Raw genomic sequence first — 27,323 nt, forward strand, 5'->3', positions numbered from 1 at the left:
TCATTTTCTAATTTATACATTTTTGTAAAGTTTGAAAAAGAAAAACAACTCAAAAAATAGGAATTATCTGTCTGAAGATTTCAGATGAACTGGTAATGAATGAAAGAGGAAAGATTCGATTCTAGTATAAAATTCTTAGGATTCTTTCACTGGAGTAATAACTTATTTTTAGAAGTAAGTAGTTTCCTTTGGGATTTTTCTTGTAGTGCACTGCTTTAGCATATCCTTAGGGATTATCACGCATCCTGATCCAAAAACATGATGGAATGAAAAAGTCTAAATTATAACTAAGTTCTATGGATGACAAAAATATGCCCATGGTATTAGAGATGCAGGTTAGAACACACACAAATAGAACTTCACCCATTTTTCAATGTTAACACAGAATATTTCTTATAATATGAAATCTGTGAGGTAAATAGCAATATAACAAAATACTTATCGATTTTTAAAATTTCTATTTCATACAAGTGAAACTATGTTGACCAATAAGATATACCTGTTTTTCAAGTTTAGTTTGAATGTCTTCTAGCTCTCCGTTCCTAATTGTCTCTTGTTGTAACATTTGCTGCTGTTGCTGAAGAGTATGCTGTAGAATAAGATTCTGCTCAGCAGTCTCTTGAAGACTATGATTTTTTATCTTTAGTTCTTTCTGTAAACAGTATACCTAACAAATACATACATTTCTCATTAAAATGACATTTCAAATAAAAAGTCATAAAATGTCAATGCTGTCTTCCTTATTATCTTCATTTGTCATGTGGGATAATTGTATTTATGGCTATTGTTTGTTATATGGAAGGGCAGGTTCACTTTTCTGATGGAAGGGTGTGTTAGAAGGGCCTGCTTATAATGCTGACTCTCGGGGCGCCTGGGTGGCTCAGTCGTTAAGCATCTGTCTTTGGCTCAGGTCATGATCTCAGGGTCCTGGGATTGAGCCCCACATCAGGCTCCTTGCTTGGCGGGGAGCCTGCTTCTCCCTCTCCCACTCCCTCTGCTTGTGTTCCCTCTCTCGCTGTGTCTCCCTCTGTCAAATAAATAAATAAAATCTTTAAAAAAAAAAAAAAAGGAAAAAAATTCCCTTTGTCGTAGTAATCCAAATCCAATAAATCTGCCCAAAGAAATTATTTTAAAATCATATTAATAATGCAGCATAATTTGGGCGCCTGGGTGGCTCAGTTGGTTAAGCGACTGCCTTCGGCTCAGGTCATGATCCTGGAGTCCCGGGATCGAGTCCCGCATCGGGCTCCCTGCTCAGCGGGGAGTCTGCTTCTCCCTCTGACCCTCCTCCCTCTCATGCTCTGTCTCTCATTGTCTCTCTCGCAAATAAATAAAATCTTAAAAAAAAAAAAAAAAAAATAATGCAGCATAATTTACTATTTATTTATAATATTCTTTATGTGCTCCCAAAAGGGGAAAGTTTAATAAATGATGATATATCAATCTTGATTTAAAATGATGCAACCATTTAAAATCATAATTTAAAAGACAGTAGGAAATACAATATTTTACAAAATGAAATTAAGTGGAAAAAGCCCCCCAGAATTACATTTCATTAACATAATTATGAAAAACATTCAGACAAATAGAAAACTGAAAACTTATGTATTAGAAAGTGGATTGCAGGTAAATCCTTTAAAAATATCTTATTGTTGCTTACATAATAACTATTTTTAACATGAAGGAAAAAGTCATTCCTTTAAAGCAAAAAAAAAAAATCTTTCCAATAAGTATTCCAGAAGAAAGGAATTTTAAACTGCTAAGAAACAGTGGAAGAGAATGCTGATTTGGTCCCTTTTTCTAATTATCCAGCAGTTGAACAGTCAGCAGCATCATGAAGGGCTCAGGGCCCATATATTCTTTGGTCATGAGGAGAAGCTCTTAAGTTTCACCTTTCCTCATTGTAACACTGTAAACTTGGAGAACCTTAGGCAACTAACCAATTTCTTATTCTATTATTATAGTCCTTTTTTTATGCTAATCTACTTAATTTTGTCTACATGAAAATAATTTATTTAGTGCAAACATGTATCAGTATCACCTGTTTTTTTGTTTTACTTGCTAGCCCCCAAGAAAACTGCAGATCACACTTAGTACAGTAGTTTATTTTATATAGAACTGACCTGCTGCAAGGTAAGTTTAAATACTATTTTTTCTTTATTGGAACATCCTGTCTTATACTTACTTTCCTAGTCAGAGAAAAAAATGGACAAAATATTAAGATAAGGTAAAACAGAAGAAAAAAAGATAAGCCTTAGCCAAAACGCCAAGAAACCATACCACATAATAACAATAAAAAATTTATTTCAGCAACCTGGTCACTGGCAAAATAATTTCAATTAAAAATATTGAGTATCAACCTCCATCTATTCAATTTAAAGTGGCATTTTATTGCATTGCCCTTTAACTTCCACTTGACTTTAAAATATAAGAAATAGTTTTTACATTATATTCTCTGCTAAGTTATTATGTTCAGAGAAGAGATGTCCTAAAGGATTTATCACTTTATAATTAGGGTCAAGAAGAAAGTAGAATTTACACTATAAAATCTACTTGACAATTAACTTTATCTAGATTAATCTATATCTGAAGAAAAAATACTCTCTCACCATTATTACAAAAAATAAAATATAACCCAGGGGTGCCTGGGTAGCTGAGTCAGTTGAGAGTCTGATTCCTGGTTTTGGCTTAGGTCATGATCTCGGGGTTCTGAGATCGAGCCCTGAGTTAGGCTCTGTGCTCAGTGAGGAGTCTGCTTGAGATTCTCTGCCTCTCTCTCTCCATCTGCCCCTCCCCTTGCTCACATGCCTTCTCTCTCTCTCATAAAAAATAAAATCTTTAAAAATAAATTAATTAAATAAAATATAACCCAGAAAAGTTACTGATATGATGATGCCAACTTCTCAAAATTTAAGTCTATCAATTTGAATAAAAATATCAATTAAATGATTGATTTTATGCAAAAAATGTTTAGGCTTATTCACATCTATTTTGTGTTTATTTTCTCCTATCATGTTAACAACGTAATTTTGCATCATACTTTATCACTTTTTAAAGCACGTTAATATGGAATTAAAATATTTTCAAAATGATTCAGAACTCCAAAGTTACTATTATTTTAATCATAAATGTACTTATTCAACATGTAGAAAATAATATTTGCCTGAGGCAAAATTTCAGAGGAATATTTATTAGCTTTTTGTGGTGGATAATTAACATTTAGTTTTTACAACTGGATAACTTCCTACCAGTATGCTCTAGAGTCACTTAATTATTCAGCTAGTATGTGATTTGGGAATATCTACTGATTTAAAAGATTAAAACATCTTTATAACATCACCTATTACTAAAAGAATGGATGCACTATGAATCAAATCCAATTTTCTTTTTTTCTTTTTAAGGTTTTATTTATTTATCTGACAGAGAGAGAGAGAGCACAAGCAGGCGGAGCGGCAGGCAGAGGGAGAGGGAGAAGCAGGCTTCCCGCTGAGCAGGGAGCCAGACACGGGGCTCAATCCCAGGACCCTGGGATCATGACCTGAGCCGAAGGCAGATGCTTAACGACTGAGCCACCCAGGTGGCCTCAAATCCAATTTTCTAAACCCTAGCTATATATGATGAAAACCTCACAAGTCTGATATAAGATAATACAGTTGACTCCTGAACAATAAGGGTTTGAACTGCATAGGTCCACTCGTGCAGATTTTTTACAGTACAGTACTGTAAATGTATTTTCTCTCCCTTATGATTTTCTTAATCACATTTTCTTTTCTCTAGCTCACTTTATTGTAAGAAAACAGTATATAATACATATAACATAGAAAACATGTGTTAATCATCTATGTTATGGTAAGGCGTCTAGTCAACAGTAGGCTATTCATAGTTAAGTTTTTGGGAAATCAAAGGTTATATGGGGATTTTCAACTACATGGCGGGGAGGGGGTTGGCACCCCTAACCACTGCATTGTTCAAGGATCAACCTTAATTATATTAACCAGCATTGATACTAAAATTGGTTCTAAAGACAAATAATTCAAAAGTAAATAAATGTATGGGGTGGTACTTAAGAAAACAAAGTAAACAGTAATTGAATTTTTCTCCATTTCTTATCAATATATGTGAAAGAGTGAAAGATAACCTGTTAAGTAAGCCAAATACATGTGCACTGAGATAATAATTCAGCAGCGAAAAATGCAAATCTTTCTAATTTACTTACTTATTCCCTAGTATAGTTGTACATACTTGACTACTACTTCTATTTTCTAATTCAGTTTGGAGCCTAGGTTTTTATTTCCAGTCGTTTTGGAAATAATTCTAAGTTCATTTTAGGTAAATGCCTACTATCCACCCTAGTCTCTGATGTGGTTTCTGATAGCACAAAGTGTAAAGCTCAACAAACTCTCTTGTTACGAACACTGCTTGTCTCCAGGTTCCATCTCTGCCAAGTCCATCTACACTGAAGGATAGTGAGGGCTATCAAAGAAATGTTTAAGTAATGTTTGAAGGAAGTTCATAGTAAAATAAAAATAACATTTCTATTTTAAAAAGTCAAAGTATCCATAGCTGAGGTAATTTAAATTCCATATACTGCAGTAGAGAAATATATGCCTGTCTGTCAAAGATGCTATAAAAGCCTTCATGAAGAGACATGGAAGGAAGAAGACAGGACCAATAAAATGTGAAGAGTTCCTTTTCTCAATCTCTAAACTTATATAATTATGTGATACACCTAAGTCTGGAGTGCTAGTGAACTATATATTTGCTTTTAGATCTATGCCTGCCTTCCCCCTGCTCTGCTCCAGGTATTACAAGAAATTCCCTTTTGGATAACAGAAAGATTTAGCCAGTGGGAGGGACCTGGAGCAGTTCTCCTCCTCTACGGCCTCAGTTTCAATTAGACAGATTCCTTTGTGGATCTCACTCCACTAGGCAGCCCTGCTTCTGGACTATAATCATCGCATCTCTTCCTGATATTCCTCTATCCCTGATGATGGCAGTAGGTCCTTGCTTATGATAATCTGAGTCACCTTACCATGCTTTGTTTGCTTCTCCCCTCTTCCATCACCTGTGTATCTAATTCTCTGCATAAAATTCTCTCCATTTTAAAGATATAGAAAGGATTCTATTTTTTGGTTGGGACTTTCTGATGCATTCAAGTCAACTTTGATGAACATTTTTGGGGGACTATTTCTAAACATGAATTTAAGGTTTAAAGCTTATATTTAATTTTTAAAATAGAATTTATTTTAAATTTGTATTATAAATTCTAACAAAGAAATAAAGGAACTCTTCACTAAGGTTATACCTTTGAGCAAAGTGAATACCTATTATGTTGAAAGCAAAGTGGTAGACACTGAGATATAGAATAAGATATGAATAAGATAACTGGAGTCATCCATCCAGTATCTCAGAAACTCATCTCAATAGAGAAAGTTGAATTTCCAAACCTAATTCTCAATCCTTCAGACAACTAGAAGGAGCAAAAATAAAATGAAAAAATTTGAAGATGGGGCGGCTGGGTGGCTCAGTTGTTAAGCGTCTGCCTTCGGCTCAGGTCATGATCCCAGGGTCCTGGGATGGAGCCCCGCATCAGGCTCCCTGCTCCGTGGGGAGCCTGCTTCTCCCTCTCCCACTCCCCCTGCTTGTGTTCCCTCGCTAGCTGTGTTTCTGTCAAATAAATAAATAAAACCTTAAAAAAAAAAAGAAAAAGAAAAAATTTGAAGAATTTTACGCCTCTAAATCTAAAACAATATTCTAAGTCTTAATCATTTTATATTAGAATTACTTTCTGTGATATTAACAATAATTTAATCTTCCGATTCCCTAGAAATAGATAAAAGAATCAGAATTTTAAGGTGTCATATTTTGTATTGCATAGAATTAATGTTTGTTATAAATAAAGAATATAAAACTGGAATTCACATTTTAATGGAAAGTTTTTTTTTAAAAGATTTTATTATTTGAGAAAGAGAGAGTGCGCACAAGTGGGGCAGGAGGGGCAGAGGGAGAAGCAGGCTCCCCGCTTAGCAGAGAGCCTGATGGGGGGCTTGATCCCAGGACCCTGGGATCATGACCTGAGCCCAAGGCAGAAGCTTTAACCGACTGAGCCACCTAGGCACCCCTTAATGGAAAGTTTTTTATCAGCTACATAAAGATGTACTTTTAAAGAATCTTAAAAATAATATCTCAAAAAGAAATCATGTGAAAAATGTTTTTTAATAAAAATGCTAATTTACCTCTTCAGATTTCTTCTTTAGCTGTTTTTCAAACTTTTCCTTATTTCCTTCTAATTGATTCAAGTGCAAGGCAAGTTCTTCCTTACAAATTTCTAGGGCTGAATCTAGTTGTCTGACCTAAGCAGGAGAAAAGCAAAAAAAGAAAAATCAACTAATATTAATGAGTGCTTATTATATGTTCAATATTTTACAGGTTTATCTCCTAATGTTACCTAACTGCTTAAAACTGAATACACAGCCCAACTTAGGACACAAAATGCTATTACAGAAAAAATTTATTTAGAAAACTGATTTTTTATTGCAAATTAGGAAATCAGAGGCTGGAGTCCTGAAGAATAAACCAAACATGAACAAGTGAAGAAGGGCATTCCAGGAAGAGGGAGTATGTCCAGAGACAAGACAATGTGAAAAGGAATGGTGCGAAGTTGGCAGTTTAGGGTACGAAGAGTATTAATTTATAGGAGATGGGTATTTGGGAGATTAGACTGGAAAGACAGACTGGGGCCAACCGTCAAGAACCCGTAGACCAAACACCCTAAGACATTTACCTAAAATAGTAAGCAACATTTAAGCCTATTTCTTAAGTTCCCTTGATCAAGAAAAATAGTAAAGTGAGTACACACTAGTGTACTGTGCTAATAATGCTATGGTGTGAATATTCTGAATGTGCTCAAGTCACAAAGAAAATGAAAATATTTTTGTTAGCTAGAAAAAAAAACTTAACAGGCTACATTTGCTTTGAATCAGTGAAAACATTTTCAGAAAGGCAGCACTGTAACTTGGTCCAAGTGTTCACAGAGCTGCAATTGCTTTACACCACCTTAATATTAAACAGCAAATGAGCAAAGAGCAACACAAATTCAGTAAATTTTTTCACAAAAATCAGTTCAAGGGCCACAATTTGCACACATGCTCCATATCCCATCTGTCAAAAAGATGCTTGTCTTGCTTCTTTCTTAGTGTAATTTTGAGCTCCTCAGGAGTGGTTTTTTTCCCCCCCTTAATCAAGTAGCATTCTCCTAAGTCATCTTGAAGGTGTAAAAGAAATCTCAAGATAAGAAAAAGAGAAAAATGCTCCCTGTTGCAGATACTATTTATTCTATATCATGAAATTATCTTTGCAACTCTTATTTCTAAATAGAGAATCCTGAAATACAGTTTTCAAAGATTGTCCTTATAGCCTGTGAATATAACCATTAACAGCTAAAAAGTTGGTAATTTTGAATTATGCTTGTTAATAAATTAACATTAAATTAACACAAATTAACATTTGTTTTATGAAAGGCATAAATACTTATGAGTTTTCTTTCATTCTTTTTTTTCTGAGGGTTTTTTTAGTTTTCTTTCTTAACCATGAGAATGAGCACTGGTACTTGTATCATCTCCCACACACAGAGAAAAAATGAAATCTGTGACTGTCAGAATATCACACCTGATAATTAATAATGTAAAAACTAATTCAGGCAAGCTTTATCATGAGATGTTAAAACCATCGGTTATAGGTAGTTGAGGAGCAGTACATTCACATGGCCTGAAAGAATCACCGCGCATTTTATTAATTATAAAGGAAAAAAATGTGCCCTTCACATGGGGAGATCTGGCAGTAATCGGCTTACATAAGGTGTCAATATTGGCAGTGACAGTAACGGGGTAGTTTGACATGTGCTTCCTGATGGGAAGCAGAAGAACACAGTATAACTCATGTGGTGTTCTAGTTGACCTAGACTTTCAGAATATTCACTATCAAGAAGAACAGAAGGAAAGAGTGAGTTTAGGGAAACCTAAAGTGCCAAATGCAACATGTAATTATAAATGAATCCTAGATTGTAAAAAGAACAAGAACAAGCTGAAGTAGTGTTTCTGAAGGTTTTAATGGGCATACAAATCAGCTCGGCACCCTATTAAAATACAGATTCTGATTCAGTAGAAGGGCAAAAAGGTAAGACAGGAGACATGGGCTCAAAATTTAAGGAGGCACTCACTCGCAGGGTCATGCCAAGTGCCAACATTATACTTATACAACCCCAAGAGTAAGCATCTCCCTAAATTTTGCACCAGAAGCAATTCACTTCCTTCACCTTAATCCCAATTCTGTTCAGTAGGCCCGGGGTATAGCCGAAATTCTCCAAGTCAAACACGTTTCTAGGTGATGTTGATGTTGCTAGTCCACAGACCATGCTTTGAGTAGCAAGGCTATATAGAACGATTGTAAATAATTGGAAAAATTTTAGTATGGACTGTGTGTTGAATGATGTCACTGAATTAACTTTTACTTTCTCTGGTGTGTAGAGTGGTGAGGTCATGTAGGAGAAAGTTTCTGTTCACAGGAGATGCAAGTTTAAATATTAAACGTGTAAAGTGTTACGACATCTGCAACCTTCTCTCAGGTGGTCTGGCAAAAAGGAAATGTGTACGTTATGAGATTGGGTGGGTGCGTGCACAAGTGGGTATGTGTGTGTAGGGAGAGATGAAATGAATGTAGCTAGAGTTTAACAGACAGTAAATCGAGGCAGAGGGTTCACAAATGTTCTTTGTACTATTCTTTCCATTTTTCTGCAGGTTTGGAATTTTTCAAAATAAAATTTAAAGATTTTTTTTTTTTAATAGGGACACAGCGAGAGAGGGACCACAAGCAGGGGGAGTGGGAGAGGGAGAAGCAGGCTTCCCGCGGAGCAGGGAGCCCCATGTGGGGCTCGATCCCAGGACCCTGGGATCATGACCTGAGCTGAAGGCAGACGCTTAACGACTGAGCCACCCAGGGGCCCCTCAAAATAAAATTTAATTAAAATTAATAAATCAATTTGAAAAAGAATAAAACCCCAAACATTTACTACTCTGTTGGATTCATTATTTGAACAGGAGTTTGAGAGTCTAAATCTCATATGGATAAGCATCATTCACCTCATACAAACCACCTATAAATACACACGTATATATATGGACATAAATGAATGAAATGAAAACAAAGACACTGCTTTGTTGAACCAAAGAACTTCCTCAGGAGTACAGTCTGGGGGTAACCAAGTATGGGCTCTAGTCTACCTATTTTCAACAAAAGCAGCTAAGTTCTTTTTTGTTGTTACTTTTTTCTACTTATGACTTTCTTTGGGAAAAGAAAAAAAATCCAGAGTCGAATATAAAAGCAAAACAAAAGAAAGTAAGTAAACAAAATCTCTAAATCTAACAGGCACCTTCTCAATATTCTATTTAACAACACGTAATATAATTGCTTTAATTTATTGGTTTCTTATTCCTGTTCAGAATTTCCCATCAATCTTCTAGTTCTCATTAATCATACTTTCATAAATGATATAACTTTAAATTGATTCTTATAATTCTCCTGCAGATAGAAAATTCAGAATTTTTGTGATTTCATTCTTAATTATATTTGTATCTCCTTTGTTAATGGTTGAATTGACTGCATTTTCCAAGAATTTATCAATTTTAAGAATATATTCTTTGACTGGTTACTTTAAAAAAATTCATTATTTTTTTATGCAAAGAACAAATAGAGGTACCTACGTAGAGGGACATAGCCAAAGTCAAGAGGGGAAGGTGGTAATGACATATCAGGAAGAAACTACGTTTCAAACTTCAATTTTGTTGCTACAAATATCGTGTATGTTAGGTTTGGTATAGCTTGAGTCATAGGAATGTTGTTTCTATATTTCTTCCTCATTTTGGTGTTTGCCCCAATAACATCAAACCTAAAGCCATTAAGGGAATAAAACCCAGTAACATAATTTCTTCTCTTACTGATTTTAATATCTGGTTATTAACATATGGAAATAAACTACTAGATGTGTTAGGCAGTTTAATAAAAAACAGGAGGTAAGTGGCAATATAGATTTTATTTAATGAAATTATTTCATGCCTACAACTTTTATAATGATTTTTTCATGTTAATGATCTTAGAGGTTATTGTTACATGAGGAAATGAATTGACATGGCATTAAATGTTAAAAGTTTTGGGGAATACTATATGAAAGTTATGGATAAACATAATTGTGTTTACATGGGCATACTTGGTAATAAAATGGATTAAAAACAGAGTACTAGGCAAAAATAACACTGAATTAACATATTCCTTATATTCAAGCCATATATGACAGAATAAACATGCTGTTACCTATTTTTAACACTAAAAATGCAAAGGAGAAATATCGAATATATAGTAAGTACTTATGAAACTTTGAGTAACTGAGTATGTGCTAAGCATTATAGGTACCTCATTTCATCTCCTCCTCATACTGACCCTCCTCTAGAGTATTGTTATCTGTATTTTACTGATGAAAAAGTTAAAGTTCAGAGACTTAAAATAACCTAGCCAGGGTTAAAGTTAACTAGTAAGCACTCTGAAATCAAAACTGAACCTCAAGTCAACTTAGCTCCAAAACCCATTCTTTTAACCATGAAGACAGAGTAGCCATAAAACAAAAGTATTTTTGTATTTTATCTGAAAATTCTGATTTTCTCCCCTAATTAATCTTATAGCAGAACTGGTAAAAAGAAGTAAAATTCGACTGCTTGTAGATTCATCTCCTTTCACTTCCTCTGTTAATTCTTTACTGGTAATGTTAATAAGTAGCTACAATTAAAAAAACATTTTTTGTTAAAAAAGAAGCCTTTCTTAAGACAAAAAAAAAAAAAAGGTTAGACAATCCACAAACCAGATTATCAACAATCAAATAATTAAGATTATAATTCACAATGAAGAAAAAATACTTACAGAAACTAAGTTCACTGACTCAGGTAAAATCTTTACCTGTGAGTTTTTATCTAAATAATTTTTATAATTTATAGAGAAAAGTATAAAAGCTACAGAATGTCTCTATTAAAAAAAAGTTTTAAAAAATTAGCATACTAGCCTTGATTGTTTCTTCAGATACTTGGTTCTGTAATGTTCTCAAAGCTTCATCTTTCTTCATGTTTTCCTTTTCCATCTCCTGAAAACACACAGATTGGTAGCAAAAATATGAGTACATGTATAAATATTTTAATTTTAGCATTACTAATAGGCTGTTAAGCAACTGATTTAATTAGAATTAAAGGTAGGTTATAGAAACGTAAGTATTAGTCAGCTGTTAAACAGCACTTTCAGGGGCGCCTGGGTGGCTCAGTCAGTTAAATGTCTGCCTTTGGCTCAGGTCATGATCCTGGGGTCCTGGGATCGAGCCCTGCATCGGGCTCCCTGCTCAGCGGGAGTCTGCTTCTCCCACTCCCACCCCGCTTGTGCTCTCTGTTGCTATCTCTGTCTCTCTCAAATGAATAAATAAAATCTTTTTTAAAAATGAATAAATAGATAAAATAAACACTTTCACAAAGATGATTTTACCCCTTTGCTTTCCGTCAGGAGTCTGTCTAGTGATTCAAGATGATGTTGTTTACATATTATATCTTGCTGCAAAATGGACATAGTCTTTTCTTGTTCTTTAAACTGTTGGTCTTTTTTCTCTAGTTGAGACTCAAGCTAAACATAAAAACATGATTTATTAACTTGCATATAATTTTTAAAAAATCATGAAACATGTTAAATATACAGAAAAGAATGTAATACCCCCATGTTAAATTACTATTGAAATTACATAGATTTTTCATTTTGCCAAATTTCCTTCAGTTTCTCTCCCTTGAGAGAAGAAATGAAATCACATGGCCAGGTCTTACCTCTCACCAATACAGTTGATTTCCTCCCTCATCAATACAGCTGACCCTTGACCAACACAGGTTTGAATTGCACAGGTCCACTTATATGAGGATTTTTTACAGTATGGTACTGTAAATGTATTTTTTCTCTTCGTTATGATTTTCTTAATCACATTTTCTTTTCTCGGGATTTATTGTAAGAATACACTATACGATACATGTAACATATAAAATATGTATTAGCTGACTGTTTTGTTATCAGCAAAGCTTCTGGTCATGAGTAGGCTGTTCAGTTTTGGGGGAGTCAAAAGTTACATGAGAATTTTCAACTGTGCAGGGGGACTGTGCCCCTAACCCCTAAGTTGTTCAAAGGTCAAATGTACTATGCTGAAATTGGTCTGCATCATTCTCTGGTATGTTTCTCACACGTTTTTTGTGTTTACTACATATGTAGATCTATGAATAATATGTAATGTATTTTTGTTTTAAATTTTACACAGACAATATCAAAACATCTGCAAGTTTTAGTGACTTGGTTTTTTTACTCAATATTGTTTTAGATATTTATCCCTGGATATTTATCCATGTAACCATATGTAGATCTAGTTCATTGTTTTTTCTAACAGTACAGTATTCCATTGTAACAACAAATTACAGTTGTCTTCTCTTCTACTCAAGAGCAGTTTAATATTCTATTTTTCACCATCACAACAATGTTACAATACATCCTGTGTGCATGTCTCTTTATGTGTTAGAGTTTCTTTAGAATAGATCACCTAGAAGTGGACTTTCTGTTTGTAGGATATGCACATTTCCAATTTCATTAGGTATTTCTCTTCAAAGTGCATCAAAATTTATGCTTATATTAGAAATGTATAAGATTCTCATTCCCACAACTTCAACAATAATTGGTGTTATCAAAATTTCAAAATACCTTTGTGAAGACAAAATAGGAAATTACTGATATGTGTATATGCATATATGTGCATATTACATACAAATGTGCAAAACTTTATGATATATATAACACACACATATATATATAATAAAAATATGACAGAACAAGGTTAACTAGAAAATATTAAAACTAAGTAACTCTGAAAACACTCAAATGAAAATAATCAAATAACAAATTAGAGGAACAGAACAAATAAAGTTGGAAGAAAAGTGAACAGAGCCTAAAAGACCTGTTGGACAACATCCAGCAGACCAAAACGCAGATCATGGGAGGAGAGGAGAGGGAAAAAGGGACACTGAGAATATCTGAAGAAATAATGATTGAAAATGTCTAAATTTGGGGCACCTGGCTGGCTCAGTTGGAAAAGCATGCAACTCCTGATCTCAGGGTCATGAGTTTGAGTCCCAAGAAAATGTCTAAATTTAATGAAAGACATGGAAATAAACATCCAAGAATCTCAACTCCAAGAAAGATGAACTCAAAAAGGAATCACACGAAGACACAGATATAATCAAAACTTTCAAAAGACAGAGAAATCAGCAAGAGATAAATGAGTAATCACATACAAGGATCCACAATAATATTACAAGCAGATTCTCATCAGATACTTTGGAAGCCAAAAGACAAATGTGTTGATTTACTGAAAAGAAAAAAATGTCCACCAAGAATCCTACTATCTGGCAAAACTGTCCTTCCAAAGTGAGGCAGAAATTAAGACATTCCCAGATCAATAAATGCTGAGGGGGTTGTGACCACCAGATATGCCCCACCAGAAATGCTCAAGGGAGTTCTACAAAGCGAAATGAAAGGACACTAGACAATAATTCAAAGCCATATGGAGTATTAAAACTCTCAAAGATAACAGCAAGGATAATTATAAAAGCTAGTATTATTCTAACGATGGTTTATAATTACACTTTTTGTTTTCTATAGGATTTAATATATTTAATGAAGAAAAAACCAGTTAGTGTAATTTATTAGTATAAATTTGGTTTGTAATTCCAAGTCTTCTTTTCTAAATAGTTTGAGAGACTAATACATTTGAACGAATTATTAGCTTATGTTTTAGGGCACACAAGGTATAAAGAAATAATTTTGTGACATTAACATTAGAAAGGAGTAAAAATGGAGCTGTAAAAGGACACAATTTTTGTATATTACTGAAGTTAGGCTGGTACAAATTCAAATTAGAATAATAAAACTTTAGGGGTGCCTGGGTGGCTCAGTCGTTAAGCATCTGCCTTCGGCTCGGGTCATGATCCCAGGGTCCTGGGATCAAGCCCCACACCGGGCTCTCTGCTCGGCGGGAAGCCTGCTTCTCCCTCTCCCACTCCCCCTGCTTGTGTTCCCTCTCTTGCTCTCTCTCTCTGTGTCAAATAAATAAATAAAATCTTTAAAAAAAAAAAAAGAATAATAAAACTTTAGAATGTTAAATGTAATACCCATGACAACCACACAAAAAATAACAATACAATATTCACAAAAGAGAATGGAAACAAGAAAAGAATTTCAAAATTTCACTACAAAAAAAAACAAAACCTGAATTCAAAAGAAGACAGTAATGTAGGAAAGGAGGGACAAAAAAGCTGTAAGGCATATAGAAAACAAACAGCATCATGACAAAAAGACAGTCTCTATCAGTATTTACTTTAAATATAAATGGATTAAACTCTCCAATCAAAAGATAGAGACTGGCAGAAGATAAAAACACATGATCCAACTACAGTTGACCCTTGAACAATGCAGAGGTTAAGGTGGCTGACCCCATGTGCAGTTGAAAATCTGTATAACTTTTGACTCCACAGAAACTGAACTACTAATAGCCTATTGCTGACCAAAGCCTTACCAATAACATAAACAGTTGATTAACACATATTTTGTATCTTACATGTATCATATTCTTACAATAAAGTAAGCTAGAGAAAAAATATTAATAAAATCATAAGAGAAGATATATTTACAGTACTGTTATAAAAAATCCACAAATAAGTGGACCCATGTTGTTCAAGGGTCAACTGTACATGCTGTCTACAAGAGACTCACTTGAGATCCAAAGACACAAGCGTGTTAAAAGTGAAAGGATATAAAAAGATATTCCATGCAAATAAGTAACCAAAAGAGAGCAGGGGTACCTACACAAATATCAGATAAAACACTTTATATCAAAAAAGGTTTTAAGAGACAAAGAAGGACATTATTTACTATAAGGTTCAAAATAGTAGCGAGATATAATAATTATGAAGTTTACTCATGTAATGACAGACCATCAAAATATATGAGGCAAAAACTGACAGAACTGAAGGGAAAAATAGTTCTACAAAAATAGTTGGAAACTTCAATACCCCATTCATAATAATGGACAGAAGACTAGGCAGAATATAAGTAAGGAAACAGAGGACTTAACAGAATAAGTCAACTAGATCTGATAGACATATACAGAACACTCTACCCAACAACAAAATACACATTCTTCTCAAGTGTGAAGGGGACATTTTGCAGGATAGACCATGTTAGGCCACAAATTGAAGTCTCAACAAATTTAAAAGGACAGATATCATTCAAAGTATCTTCTCCAACCACAACCAGATGAAATTAGAAATGAATAATGAAAGGAAAATTAAAAAATTCGTAAGATTGTGGCATTAATTAAACAACAGATTTTTAAACAATCATTGAATCAAAGAAGAATTCACAAGGGAAATTAGAAGATAATTAGGAGACAAATGAAAACAAAAACACCACTTACCAAAACTTAAGAGACACAGCCAAAGTGGGGCTAAGGGGTAATTTACAGCTATAAATGCTTACATTAAAAAACAAAAAAGATCTCAAGTCAATAATTTAACTTCAAAACATAAGGAACTAGAAAAAGAAGAACAAACTAAACCCAAAGCTAGTTGAGGGAAGGAAATAATAAAGATTACAGTAAAAATCAACAAAATGGAGAACAGAAAACAGTAAAGTAAATCAATGAAATGAAAAGTTAGCTCTTAGAAAAAATAAACAAAAGTGACAAATCTTTAGCTGAATAGATTAAAAAAACAGAGAACGCAAATTAACAAAATCAGAAATGAAAGTGGGGATAGTACTGCCAATTATACAGAAACAAAAAAGATCGTAAGAGAGTATAATGAATAATTGTATGCCCACAAATTGAATAATCTAAATGAAATGGACAAATTCCTAGAAATACAAAACCTACAAAGACTATATAATGAAGAAATAGATCATCTGAATGACCTAAAACTAGTAAGAAGTTAAATCAGTAATCAAAAAGCTCCCAACAACTCTGAAAAACAAACTGAGGGTTCTAGAGGGGAAGGGGTTGGGAGGATGGGTTAGCCTGGTGATGGGTATTAAAGAGGGTACGTTCTACATGGAGCACTGGGTGTTATGCACAAACAATGAATCATGGAACACTACATCTAAAACTAATGATGTAATGTATGGGGCTTAACATAATAAAAAAATTAAAAAAAAAAAAAAAGCTCCCAACAAAGAAAAGCCCTGAACCTGATAGCTTCACTAGTGAATTCTATCAAACATTTAAAGAATACCAATGTTTAGGGGTGCCTGGGTCAGTTGAGCGTCTGAATCATGATTTCTGCTCAGGTCATGATCTCATGGGTCATGGGATCAAGCAACACATCAGGTTCTGCGCTCAACACAGAGTCTGCTTGAGATTCACTCCCTCTGCCCCTCCCCCCACACTCTCTCCCTCTCTCAAATAAAATCTAAAAAAAAAGAAAAAAAGAATACCAATCTTTCTCAAACTTCTCCAAAAAAGTTGAGAGAACACTTCTTTTTTTTTTTTAAGATTTTATTTATTTATTTGACCGAGAGAGACACAGTGAGAGAGGGAACACAAGTAGGGGGAGCGGGAGAGGGAGAAGCAGGCTTCCTGCTGAGCAGGGAGCCCGATGCGGGGCTGGATTCCGGGACCCTGGGATCATGACCTGAGCCAAACGCAGATGCTTAATGAATGAGCCACCCAGGAGCCCCAAGAGAACACTTCTTAACTAATTCTGAGACCAGTTTTAACCCGATACTAAAACCAGACAAAAACACTAATGGAAAACTACAGATCAATATCCCTTATGAACATTAAAGCCAAAATCAATATAATACTAATAATCCAAATTCAGCAGCGTGGTAAAAGGATTATACACTATGACCAAGTGGGATTTATTCCTGGAATGCAAGGGTGGTTCAACATGTAAAACTCAATCAATATAATACGCCATATCAACAGAATGAAGAAAAAAAAAAACATATGATCATCTCAATTGATGCAGAAAAGTTGACAAAACTCAACACCCTTTCATGATAAAAACACTCAACAAACTAGGAATAAAATAAAACTACCTTAACATAATAAAAGCCATATATGGAAAACCTACAGCTAACATCATACTGAAAATGGTGAAAGACTGAAAGCTTTTCCTCTAAGATCAGGAACAAAACAAGGATGCCCCCTTTCACTTCTATTCAACACAGTACTAGAAGTTCTGGCCAGAGCAATCAGTGTCCATTGATAGATAAATGGATAAGCAAAATGTGGTATATACAGACAAGAGAATATTCATTCTTATAAAAGAAGTAAATTCTGCAATATGCCACAACATGGATGAACCTCAAGGACATTATGCTAAGTGAATCAAGCCAGTCACAAAAAGACAAATACTGTATGATTCCACTTACATGAGGTACTTAGGGTAGTCAAAATCACTGGGACAGAAGAAAGTAGAATGATGGTAGCTAGGGGATGGGGGGAGGGCATAATGGGAGGTATTGTTTAATGGGTATAGAGTTTCAGTTCTGATATTATGCCACACATCCCTTAGGCTCTGTTCTTTTTCCAAATTTTTTTTTCTCTCTGTTGCTCAGACTGAATAATGTTATTGCTCTATATTTCAAGCTCTTATTTTTATACACACACACACACACACACACACACACACACACACACACACACCCGGTAGAGTATTATTCAGCCACAAAAAAGAAAAACATAATATCTTACTCTTTCAATCTGCTTTTCCATTTCTTTATGCTGTTCAAGATGAATTTTCTTAGCCTTTTCAAAAGCTAAACAAATTTTCTCATGTTCTGTATTGATATTGGTTTCTAGACTTCTTATCTTTTCATTCTTTTCCTAGAAATACAAAAAGACTTTAAAAGAATATAATTGAGAACTAGTTTTACATAAATACATAAGTGAAGCATTAAATTTGTCATACTCTATTCTTTGAAGAATCACAGTAGGTAATATGTAAAACTTCAAAAATAAACATTTATTGAAGAGACAAAATGGTTATTTTAAAAAACCGCATCAAAATGAAAGATTTAACTATTTTAAAATACTGAAAAGCCTATCAAAGAAGTATACTATTTCCTTCAATTCTACTAGAATAAAAATCAGAAATTGCAGATAACAACTTGCCATATAAGCCTATAAACTTAAAAATATAGAAGCAAAAAAACGAATCATCAGAAAAGTTTAGTAGAATTTATATTTTCCTATTCGGTATACTGTACAACAATGATACTAAAACAAACACGCTGTCACAAATCAAGTGCCTTAAAGTCACAGTGAATTTGTAGCCAAACAGTAATTTTTACCATAAGCTCCTGCTCTAGTTCTGCATTTTTTGCAGCAATAGAGGAATAAGCAACTATTTTTTCTTCTAGCTGTTTCTCGAGAGTTAAAAGTTGAGAACATTTCTTTGTCATCTGAAAACATATTGAAAGAAATAAAAAATTATTTTTTAAAAAATTACTTTTAAAGATAAGTGACAATTTAGAAGAAAAATAGTGAAGGGAAGGCCAGGTATATGACAGATTGTTCCATCTATGTAATACATAAGTAGTTTAATTCTGACCCCTATGTCCAAATATGATTGCATCCTAACCCATTTCTCCAAAGTAGCTGTTAAAGACTGAAATTAGTATAATAAAATGTTAACAGTAGCTATTTCTGGTGGTGGAATTATCAATGGTTTATTTTCTTCTTTGTCCTTTCTGTATTTTCAACAAGATTGTAATAATTTTGTAATTTGAAAAGTTATTAATCTCAGTACTAGATAATTTTCTAACTAAGCTGATGGCTATAATTTAGATTTAGACTGACTAAATCTCCTTTTCCATTACTTACATAATATAAGTTTTTCCTTGGTGTAGGCTACAGATTTTAAAATGAGAAATCAGACCTTTTAAAAGTACTCCTACAGACAGCATCAGCCTCAGTTTTAAAGTGAGTATAACATATACACATGTGGTCCTGGTCTATAATTACCTAAAAAGGCATCCTTATTCTACCCTCAATAGAAATGAAGATCAAATACTCACAAAACACACATTATGCACTTTTCAAAATGTAATCCAAGCATATCTGCATCATAATCACATGCAGTTGTTCACAAATGCAAATTTCTGAGCATGACTCCATACCTACTGGATCAGAATCATTAGAACAGTACCCAGAAATCTACATGTTTAACAGGCTTCCCAGCCAGTTCTGCTGTTAGCTAACATTCAAAATCCTCTATTATCACTCCTTTTCTTCCAATTACATAATCCAGATTCTTGACTTGTAAATGTGTATTAGCCATATTAACTTATACTTGGAAGAAATAATAGACTGCAATACATTAGAAGGTCCACCATATTTGAGACCTGTTAGCCACTAGAGAGTAATTTCTTACTTTTAACATAGGTTAAAACCCAAAGGTTTCCAAATATAATTTTAAAAGAATTTATAACTGATGTATAAATCTGGACTTACACATACAACTTTTACACAACTATAGTGCCTTTTTTCTTGTCTCCAAAGTTAGTACATATAAACAGCTAATTCAAGCTTACTTCACTTTCCAGTTTGCTAGAGTTTGAAGCTTTCTCCAGCAGCTCCTCTTGTATCAGCTGAAACTGACTAGTTCTGTGGGCCATGTTAACCTTCAAATCAGAATTCTCAGCTTCTATTTCCATCAACTTAGCACGTAGTTCTTCTATTCCAGAAGCAAGTCTCTGCCTTTCTCTTTCATATTGCTTATTCACAGTATGTTGATTTTGGTCTTTTATTCTTTCTGCTAACAAACATAAAAGGAAAATTGTTCTGTATAAAACTTAAAGAATAAAAACCTATTCAATGTTGAAAGTTTTAATCATAAAGTTTAATTTCTCATCTGAAGAATACTAAAGGGAATGGAGAAAGACATACGTTAAGGAAAATATAATGAAGGAACATGGTAAGGTACTTTCTATAATTAAGTACATAACAAAGTAGGAATAAAATCTTCTGAATCATTCACTTTTCTAGACTATTCCTTCACACCAGAAAGAGCCCTTCTCTCACTATAAAATTTTTTGGATAGAAAACATTGTAAAAAAAAAAAATCACTGTTTAAAAAAAAAGTTGTCCTGTTTCCTTAAACTGAAGTTGACCATAAAATTTCTCTGGATAACTTGGCATCATTAATATTTTGATGTAGGGGCACCTGGGTGGCTCTGCCTTCGGCTCAGGTCATGATCTCAGGGTCCTGGGATTGAGCCCTGCATCAGGCTCCCTGCTCAGCAGCGGAGTCTGCTTCTCCCTCTCCCTTCTTCCCCCCCCCACTTGTGTTTTCTCTCTCTCGTTCTCTCAAATAATCTTTCTAAAAAAAGAATATTTTCATATATTGTATACAGATGCAAGTTCAAAAGCTGAAGACGAATCCTTCCTAGTCTAAACTAGCTCATGAGAATTCAGTGATGCTTTTTGAACTACTAAGGGTTATCAAAGATAGTTGTTCAAACACATCCTTTCTCCACTACAAACATATAAACTTACTCCCACCTAAAAGTGAGCTTTCAGGAGTGCCTTAAAGAGGCATAATGTATATGATTGCATAAGCACACAGGTATGGAAATATGTAGAGATGTACTATGCCTTCAAGGGTTACTTAAGTAGCCATTTCCTATCAGTTCTCCATATCCCTAATATTTCACTTTCTAGGCTATTTATCATTAACTCTATACTCTTTGATGTAAGAGAATTTATAACATATTTATCAACACCTCTAATAACTAGCGTTCATTCTGCTAATAATCTCGACACTCATCCCTATTCTCTCTAATCACTTAGCTATCTAATTCTGCTGTCATTTTCCTGCCACCAGCCAATCATACTTGAAGATAGACAATGATAAGTTAAAGATACATATGTTAACCACTAGGGCAACCATTAAGAAAATAAAGAGGTATAGTTAGCTAATCAATAGTGGAGACAAAATGGAATACTAAAATATAATTGATCCAAAAGAAAGCAGGAAAGATGAATAAAGGGCATTAGAATAAATAGCAAACAAATACCAAGATGACAGTTTCTTTCTCCCTCTCCCTTTGCCCCCCCCCACGCTCTCTCTTTCAAATAAATAAATCTTTAAAAAATAATAAAAATGTACTTGACTGATGTAAAATTTACTTACAATAAGATGCACCCATTTAAAATATAAAGTTTGATACGTTTTATCAAATGTTTGTTTTTTTTTCATATGTTTATACCTTTGTAACTATCACCACAATCAAGACATCTAACATTTTCATCAGAAGACAAACAAATGGCCAACAGACACATGAGAAAATGTTCGACATCACTAATTATCAGGGAAATGCAAATCAAAACCTCAATAAGATATCACCTCACACCTGCCAGAACAGCTAAAATCAAAAACACAACACTGTTGGTGGGAATGCAAACTGGTGCAGCCACTTGGAAAACAATATGGAAGTTCCTTAAAAAATTAAAAACAGAATTATTATATGATCTAGTAATTCCACTACTGGGTATATATGCAAAGAAAATGAAAACACTAATTCAAAAAGATATATGCACCCCTATATTTATTGCATTATTACTTATAATAGCCAAGATATGGAAGCAACCCAAGTGTCCATCGATAAATGAATGGATAAAGGAGATGGGGTGTGGGTGTGTGTGTATAAAATGGGATATTACTCAGCCATAAAAAAGAATGAGATCTTGCCATTTGCAGCATGAATGGACCTAGAAGATATAATGCTAAGTGAAATAATAAGTCAGATAGAGAAAGACAAATACTGTGTGATTTCACTCACATGTGGAATTTAAGAAACAAATGAACAAAGAAAAAAAGACAAAAAAACTCATATATGGAGTACAAATTGGTGGTTCCCAGAGGGAGGGGGAAAGTTAAATAGTTAAAAGGGATTAAGAGTACACTTATCATGATGAATGCTGAGTAATGTATAGAAATGTTGAATTACTATATCGTACACCTGAAGCTAATATAACACGCTATGTTAATTATACTTCAATTAAAAAAAACCCAAAAACCAGAAAACATTTCCCTCAGGATCAATTGTACTCCTTCTCAATTTTCTTTGGGTTTAATTATGTCTTTAATTTTTCTTACAGTGAAAGCTTAGATTATTGATTTTAAACATTTCTTCTTTTCTAATCTAAGTATTTAAAGGTATAAACTTATCTTTAGGCAATGCTGTAGCTCCCACTAATTTTTATATGTTGTATTTTCATCTTATTTACTTCAAAATATCCTATAATATCTCCTGAGTTTATTTCCAAATATTTAGAATTTTCTGGGTATCTTTTTGTTATTAGTAGTGGACATTAGGTTGTTTTTCTTAAACAACCTAATTCATGAATGAACCTGATTTCAGTTTTTTAAAATGTTTTGAGACTTAGTTTATAGGCCAGCATATGGAGTATTTTGATGAATATTTTAAATACATTTGAGAAAATTGTATATTCTGGTGATTATTGTGTAGAGTGAATGTCAATCATATTAAACTTCTTTATAGTACTTAAGTCTTCTTTCCCCTTAATGATTTTCTGTGTACTTGTTCTATCAGTTACTGAGAAAGAAGTTTTGAAATCTTCATATATATATGTGGGTTTGTTAATTTATCCCTCTAGTTCTGTCAGTCTCAACTCTGCTTTGTCTGAAATTAATATAGTTATTCCATCTATTTTTATTGATATATAATTGACATATTAACACTGTATTAGTTTCAAGTGTATGACATAATGAATTGATATATGTATATATTTTGAAATGATTACCACAGTAAGTCTATTTAACATCCGTCATCACATATAGTTACAAATTTTGGGGAGGGATGAGAGCTTTTTTTTTTTGAAAGATTTTATTTATTTGAGGGGCACCTGGGTGGCTCAATCGTTAAGTGTCTGCCTTCGGCTAAGGTCATGATCCCAGGGTCCTGGGATCAAGCCCTGCATGGGGCTCCCTGCTCAGCGGGAAGCCTGCTCCTCCCTCTCCCATTCCCCCTGCTGTGTTCCCTCTCTCGCTTTGTCTGTCAAATAAATAAATAAAATCTTTAAAGAAAAAAAAGATTTGAGAGAGAGATTAAGAGAACGAGCGGGGGGAGGGGCAGATGATGATACATATATATATATATATATATATATATATATATGAGTGCAGACATCTTTTCAAGATAGTGATTTCAGGGGGGTGGGGGGATGGGGTAGCCGGGTGATGGGTATTAAGGAGGGCACGTGTTGTGATGAGCACTGGGTGTTATACACAAACAATGAATCATGGAACACTACATCAAAAACTAATGATGTATTATATGGTGGCTAACTGAACATAATAAAAAGACAGTGATTTCAGATGTCGGGTAAATACTCAGAAGTGGAATTACTGCAACATATGGTAGTTCTACTTTTAATTTTTTGAGGAACTTCCATACTGTTTTCCAAAGCGGCTGTATCAATTTACATGCTCACCAACAGGGCACAGGGTTCTCTTTTCTCCACATCCTCACCAATGCTTATTTCTTGTTTTTTTGATGATAGCCACTCTGACAGATGTGGGGTGATAGTTCATTGTAGTTTTTGTTTTTTTTTGTTTGTTTTGTTTTTAAGATTTTATTTATTTATTCATGAGAGACAGAGAGAGAGAGAGGCAGAGGCAGAGGGAGAAGCAGGCTCCCCGCAGAGCAGGGAGCCCGATGCGGGACTCGATCCCAGGACCCTGGGACCATGACCTGAGCCGAAGGCAGACGCCCAACCAACTGAGCCACCCAGGCGTCCCTCATTGTGGTTTTGATTTGCATTTCCCTGATGATTAGTGCTGTTGAGCATCTTTTCATGGGTTTGTTTACCATCTGGATGTCTTCTTTAGAAAAATGTCTATTTAGATCCTCTGCCCATTTTTAAAAAATATTTTATTTATTTGAGAGAGAGAGCTGGGGGAAGAACTGAGGAGGAGGGACAAGTGGACTTCACACTGAGTGCCAAGCCCAACCTGAGGCTCGATCCCACGACCCTGAGATCATGACCTGAGCTGAAATCAAGAGTCAGATGCTCAACCAACTGAGCCAGGTGCCCCGCCTCTGCCCATTTTTTAACTGAATTGTTTTTTTGTATTGAGTTGTGTGAGTTTTTATGTATTTTGGATATTAACCCCTTATCAGATATGATTTACAAATGCTTTCTCCCACTTTATAGGTTGTCTTTTCTTTTGCTGGACAGAAGCTTTTTAGTTTGATATAGTCCCACTTGTTTATTTTTACTTTCTTGCTTTTGATTTTGGTGTCAAATCCAAAAGAAAATCATCACCAAGACTGATATCTAGGAGCTTTTTTCTTATATTTTCTTCTAGAAGTTTTATGGTTTCAGGTTTTATATTAAAGTCTGTAATCCATTTGGAGTTGATTTTTGTCTGTAAGATAGTAGTCTACTTTCATTCTTTTGCATACAGCTATTCAGTTTTCCTGACACTGTTTACTGAAGACTATCCTTAGCCTATTGTTTGTTCTTGTCTCCTTTGTTCTAAATTAATTGACCCCATATGCACAGGTTTATTTTTGTGCTCTCTACACTGTTCCATTGATCCATATGTCTGTTTTTAATGCCAACACCATACTGTTTTGATTATTATAGCTTTGTAATATAGTTTGAAATTATGAAGTGTGATGCCTCCAGTTTTGTTTTACTTTCTCAAGATTACTTTGGCTATTTGTGGTCCCATACAAATTTTAGGATTGTTCTACTGTTCTATAAAAAATCCACTGGAGGGCACCTGAGTGTCTCAGTCGGTTAAGCATCTACCTTCAGCCCAGGTTATGATCCCAGGGTCCTGGGATCAAGTCCTGCACTGGGCTCCCTGCTCAGTGGGGAGTCTGCTTCTCCCTCTCCCTCTGCTCCTTCCCCATGCTTGTGCACTCTCTCTCTCTCTCTCATGTTCTCTCTCTCAAATAAATAAAATCTCAAAAAAAAAAAAAAAGAAATATATTTTTGTTTTAAAAAGAAAGCCATTGGAAAGGAGCTAGAAAAAGAACAACAAATGAAGCCTAAAGCCAGAAGAAGGGAAATAATAAAGATCAGAACAGAAATAAATGATATAGAAACAAACAAAAAAAGAAAACCAGAACGGATCAATGAAACCAGGAGCTGGTTCTTTGAAAGAATAAAACTGATAAACCCCGAGTCAGACTTATCAAAATGAAAAGAGAAGGGCATTTGGGTGGCTCAGTCAGTTAAGCGTCTGCCTTCAGCTCAGGTCATGATCTTGGGGTCCTGGGATTGAGCCCCACGTCAGGCTCCCTGCTCAGTGGGGACTCTGCTTCTTCCTTTCCCTCTGCTCCTACCCCTGCTCATGCTCTCACACACTCTGTCTCTCTCAAATGAATAAATAAAAAATCATAAAAAAAAAAAGAGAGAAAGGACTCAAATAGATAAAATCATGAATGAGGAGAGATCACAAGCAACACCAATGAAATACAAATAATTATAAAATATTATGAAAAATTATATGCCACCCAGTCAATCTGGAAGAAATGGATGCATTCCTAGAAACATATAAACTACCAAAACTGAAACAGGAAGAAACAGAAAACTTGAACAGACCGATAACCAACAAAGAAATTGAATCGGTAATCAAAAATCTCCCAACCAGGGCGCCTGGTGGCTCAGTCGTTAAGCGTCTGCCTTCAGCTCAGGTCATGATCCCAGGGTCCTGGGATCGAGCCCCACATCGGGCTCCCTGCTCTGCGGGAAGCCTGCTTCTCCCTCTCCCACTCCCCCTGCTTGTGTTCCCTCTCTCGCTGTGTCTCTGTCAAATAAAGAAAATCTTTAAAAAAAAAAAAAAAATCTCCCAACCAACAGAAATCCAGGGCCGGATGGCTTCCCAAACATTTAAAGAAGAGTTAATACCCATTCTTCTCAAACTGTTCCAAAAAATAGAAATGGAAAGAAAATTTCCAAATAGCCCATTGTAGGGCTCGATCTCATAACCCAGAGATCGGACTTGAGCCAAAACCAAGAGTTGGACATTTTAACTGACTGTGCCACCCAGGTGCCCTATAATGCAAAGTTCAACAATTTTGAAATTTTTGCTGTCTTACCAACCCAAACTAGTACTAACAGATTAACTAAACTTTTGATAATCCCTTTCTCTAAAAAACTATCATAAAAGACTTAGAATTAAGGGGCGCCTGGGTGGCTCAGTCGGTTAAGCATCTACCTCAGGTCATGATCCCAGGGTCCTGGGATCGAGCCCCGCACTGGGCTCCCTACTCAGCGGGGAGCCTGCTTCTTCTGCCCCTTCCCCATTCATACTTGTGCTCCCTCTCTCTCCCTCTGAAATAAATAAATAAAATCTTAAAAAAAAAGACTTAGAATTAAAAATTTCAATTTTATACACTCACCTAATTGATTACCTCCTAGTTTTACCGGTTCTGTCTCTAAACTATTTAATTTGCCACTTTCTTGTTTGTCGTTACAAGCAAGAAGACTCTTAGATAACTGATTTGCAGCCAGGTTTGCCTGAAGCTTTTGAATTTCTGCTTCCTTTATTGCAAGCTTAATCCTGGAACAAAATAAAATACACCAAAAATTATTAGAAAGATCCTATATAAATATATCTCATACCATTTTTACCTTTCAAGTTAGCAAAAAATTTAATGTAGATTGATTCAGCTACTTTAAAAACTTGATAGTACCTAGTAAAACTAAAAATGTACACACACCATGACCCAGAAATTTCACTTTTAGGAATATACACTGGAGAAACTGGCAGTATTGTAAAAGGAAACATGTAAAGGTATGTACTTTGCAGCACTGTTTGTAATAGAAGAAAACTAGAAACAAGGTAGCTATCAATAAATAGTGATACAGTTATAGGATAGACTCCTATATAGCTATTAAAACTAACCATACTAATCCACCCATTGATTAGTCACTCTACCTACCTACCTCAACATGTATGAATTTAAAAAATAATGCTGAGTGAAAAAGCAAAATTACAAACAATATAAACACATAGTATATTTTCCATGTGTGGATGTAAACATATACAAAATGGATTGAAGAATATACATCCAATTCAGGATGGTGGATACTTAGGAGAATGAAACTAGTGGAAAGGAACATCCCATAATGTTTTTAGTTTTTACTTAAAAACATTTGAAAAAAATATCAC

At 34.5% G+C, this 27,323-nt stretch overlaps 1 protein-coding gene across 6 annotated transcripts in view; it reads right to left on the minus strand.

The window, feature by feature from the left end:
* CCDC18 (coiled-coil domain containing 18) overlaps window positions 1–27,323 on the minus strand; it is a 107,657-nt gene that overhangs the window by 47,870 nt on the left and 32,464 nt on the right. For 5 of the 6 annotated variants that reach the window (XM_078072744.1, XM_078072743.1, XM_078072748.1 and 2 more), the window contains 8 exons: window positions 26,551–26,711; window positions 19,702–19,925; window positions 18,460–18,570; window positions 17,861–17,992; window positions 11,572–11,706; window positions 11,105–11,182; window positions 6,237–6,353; window positions 500–667 (listed from right to left, as the gene is read on the minus strand). In XM_078072744.1, coding sequence (XP_077928870.1) covers window positions 500–667; window positions 6,237–6,353; window positions 11,105–11,182; window positions 11,572–11,706; window positions 17,861–17,992; window positions 18,460–18,570; window positions 19,702–19,925; window positions 26,551–26,711 — 1,126 coding nt within the window. The remainder of the gene's footprint in view (window positions 1–499; window positions 668–6,236; window positions 6,354–11,104; window positions 11,183–11,571; window positions 11,707–17,860; window positions 17,993–18,459; window positions 18,571–19,701; window positions 19,926–26,550; window positions 26,712–27,323) is intronic. The other variant, XM_078072745.1, reaches the window with a different exon arrangement.

The sequence above is a fragment of the Halichoerus grypus genome, chromosome 5 (assembly GCF_964656455.1).
Source record: "Halichoerus grypus chromosome 5, mHalGry1.hap1.1, whole genome shotgun sequence".
Lineage (NCBI taxonomy): Eukaryota > Metazoa > Chordata > Mammalia > Carnivora > Phocidae > Halichoerus > Halichoerus grypus.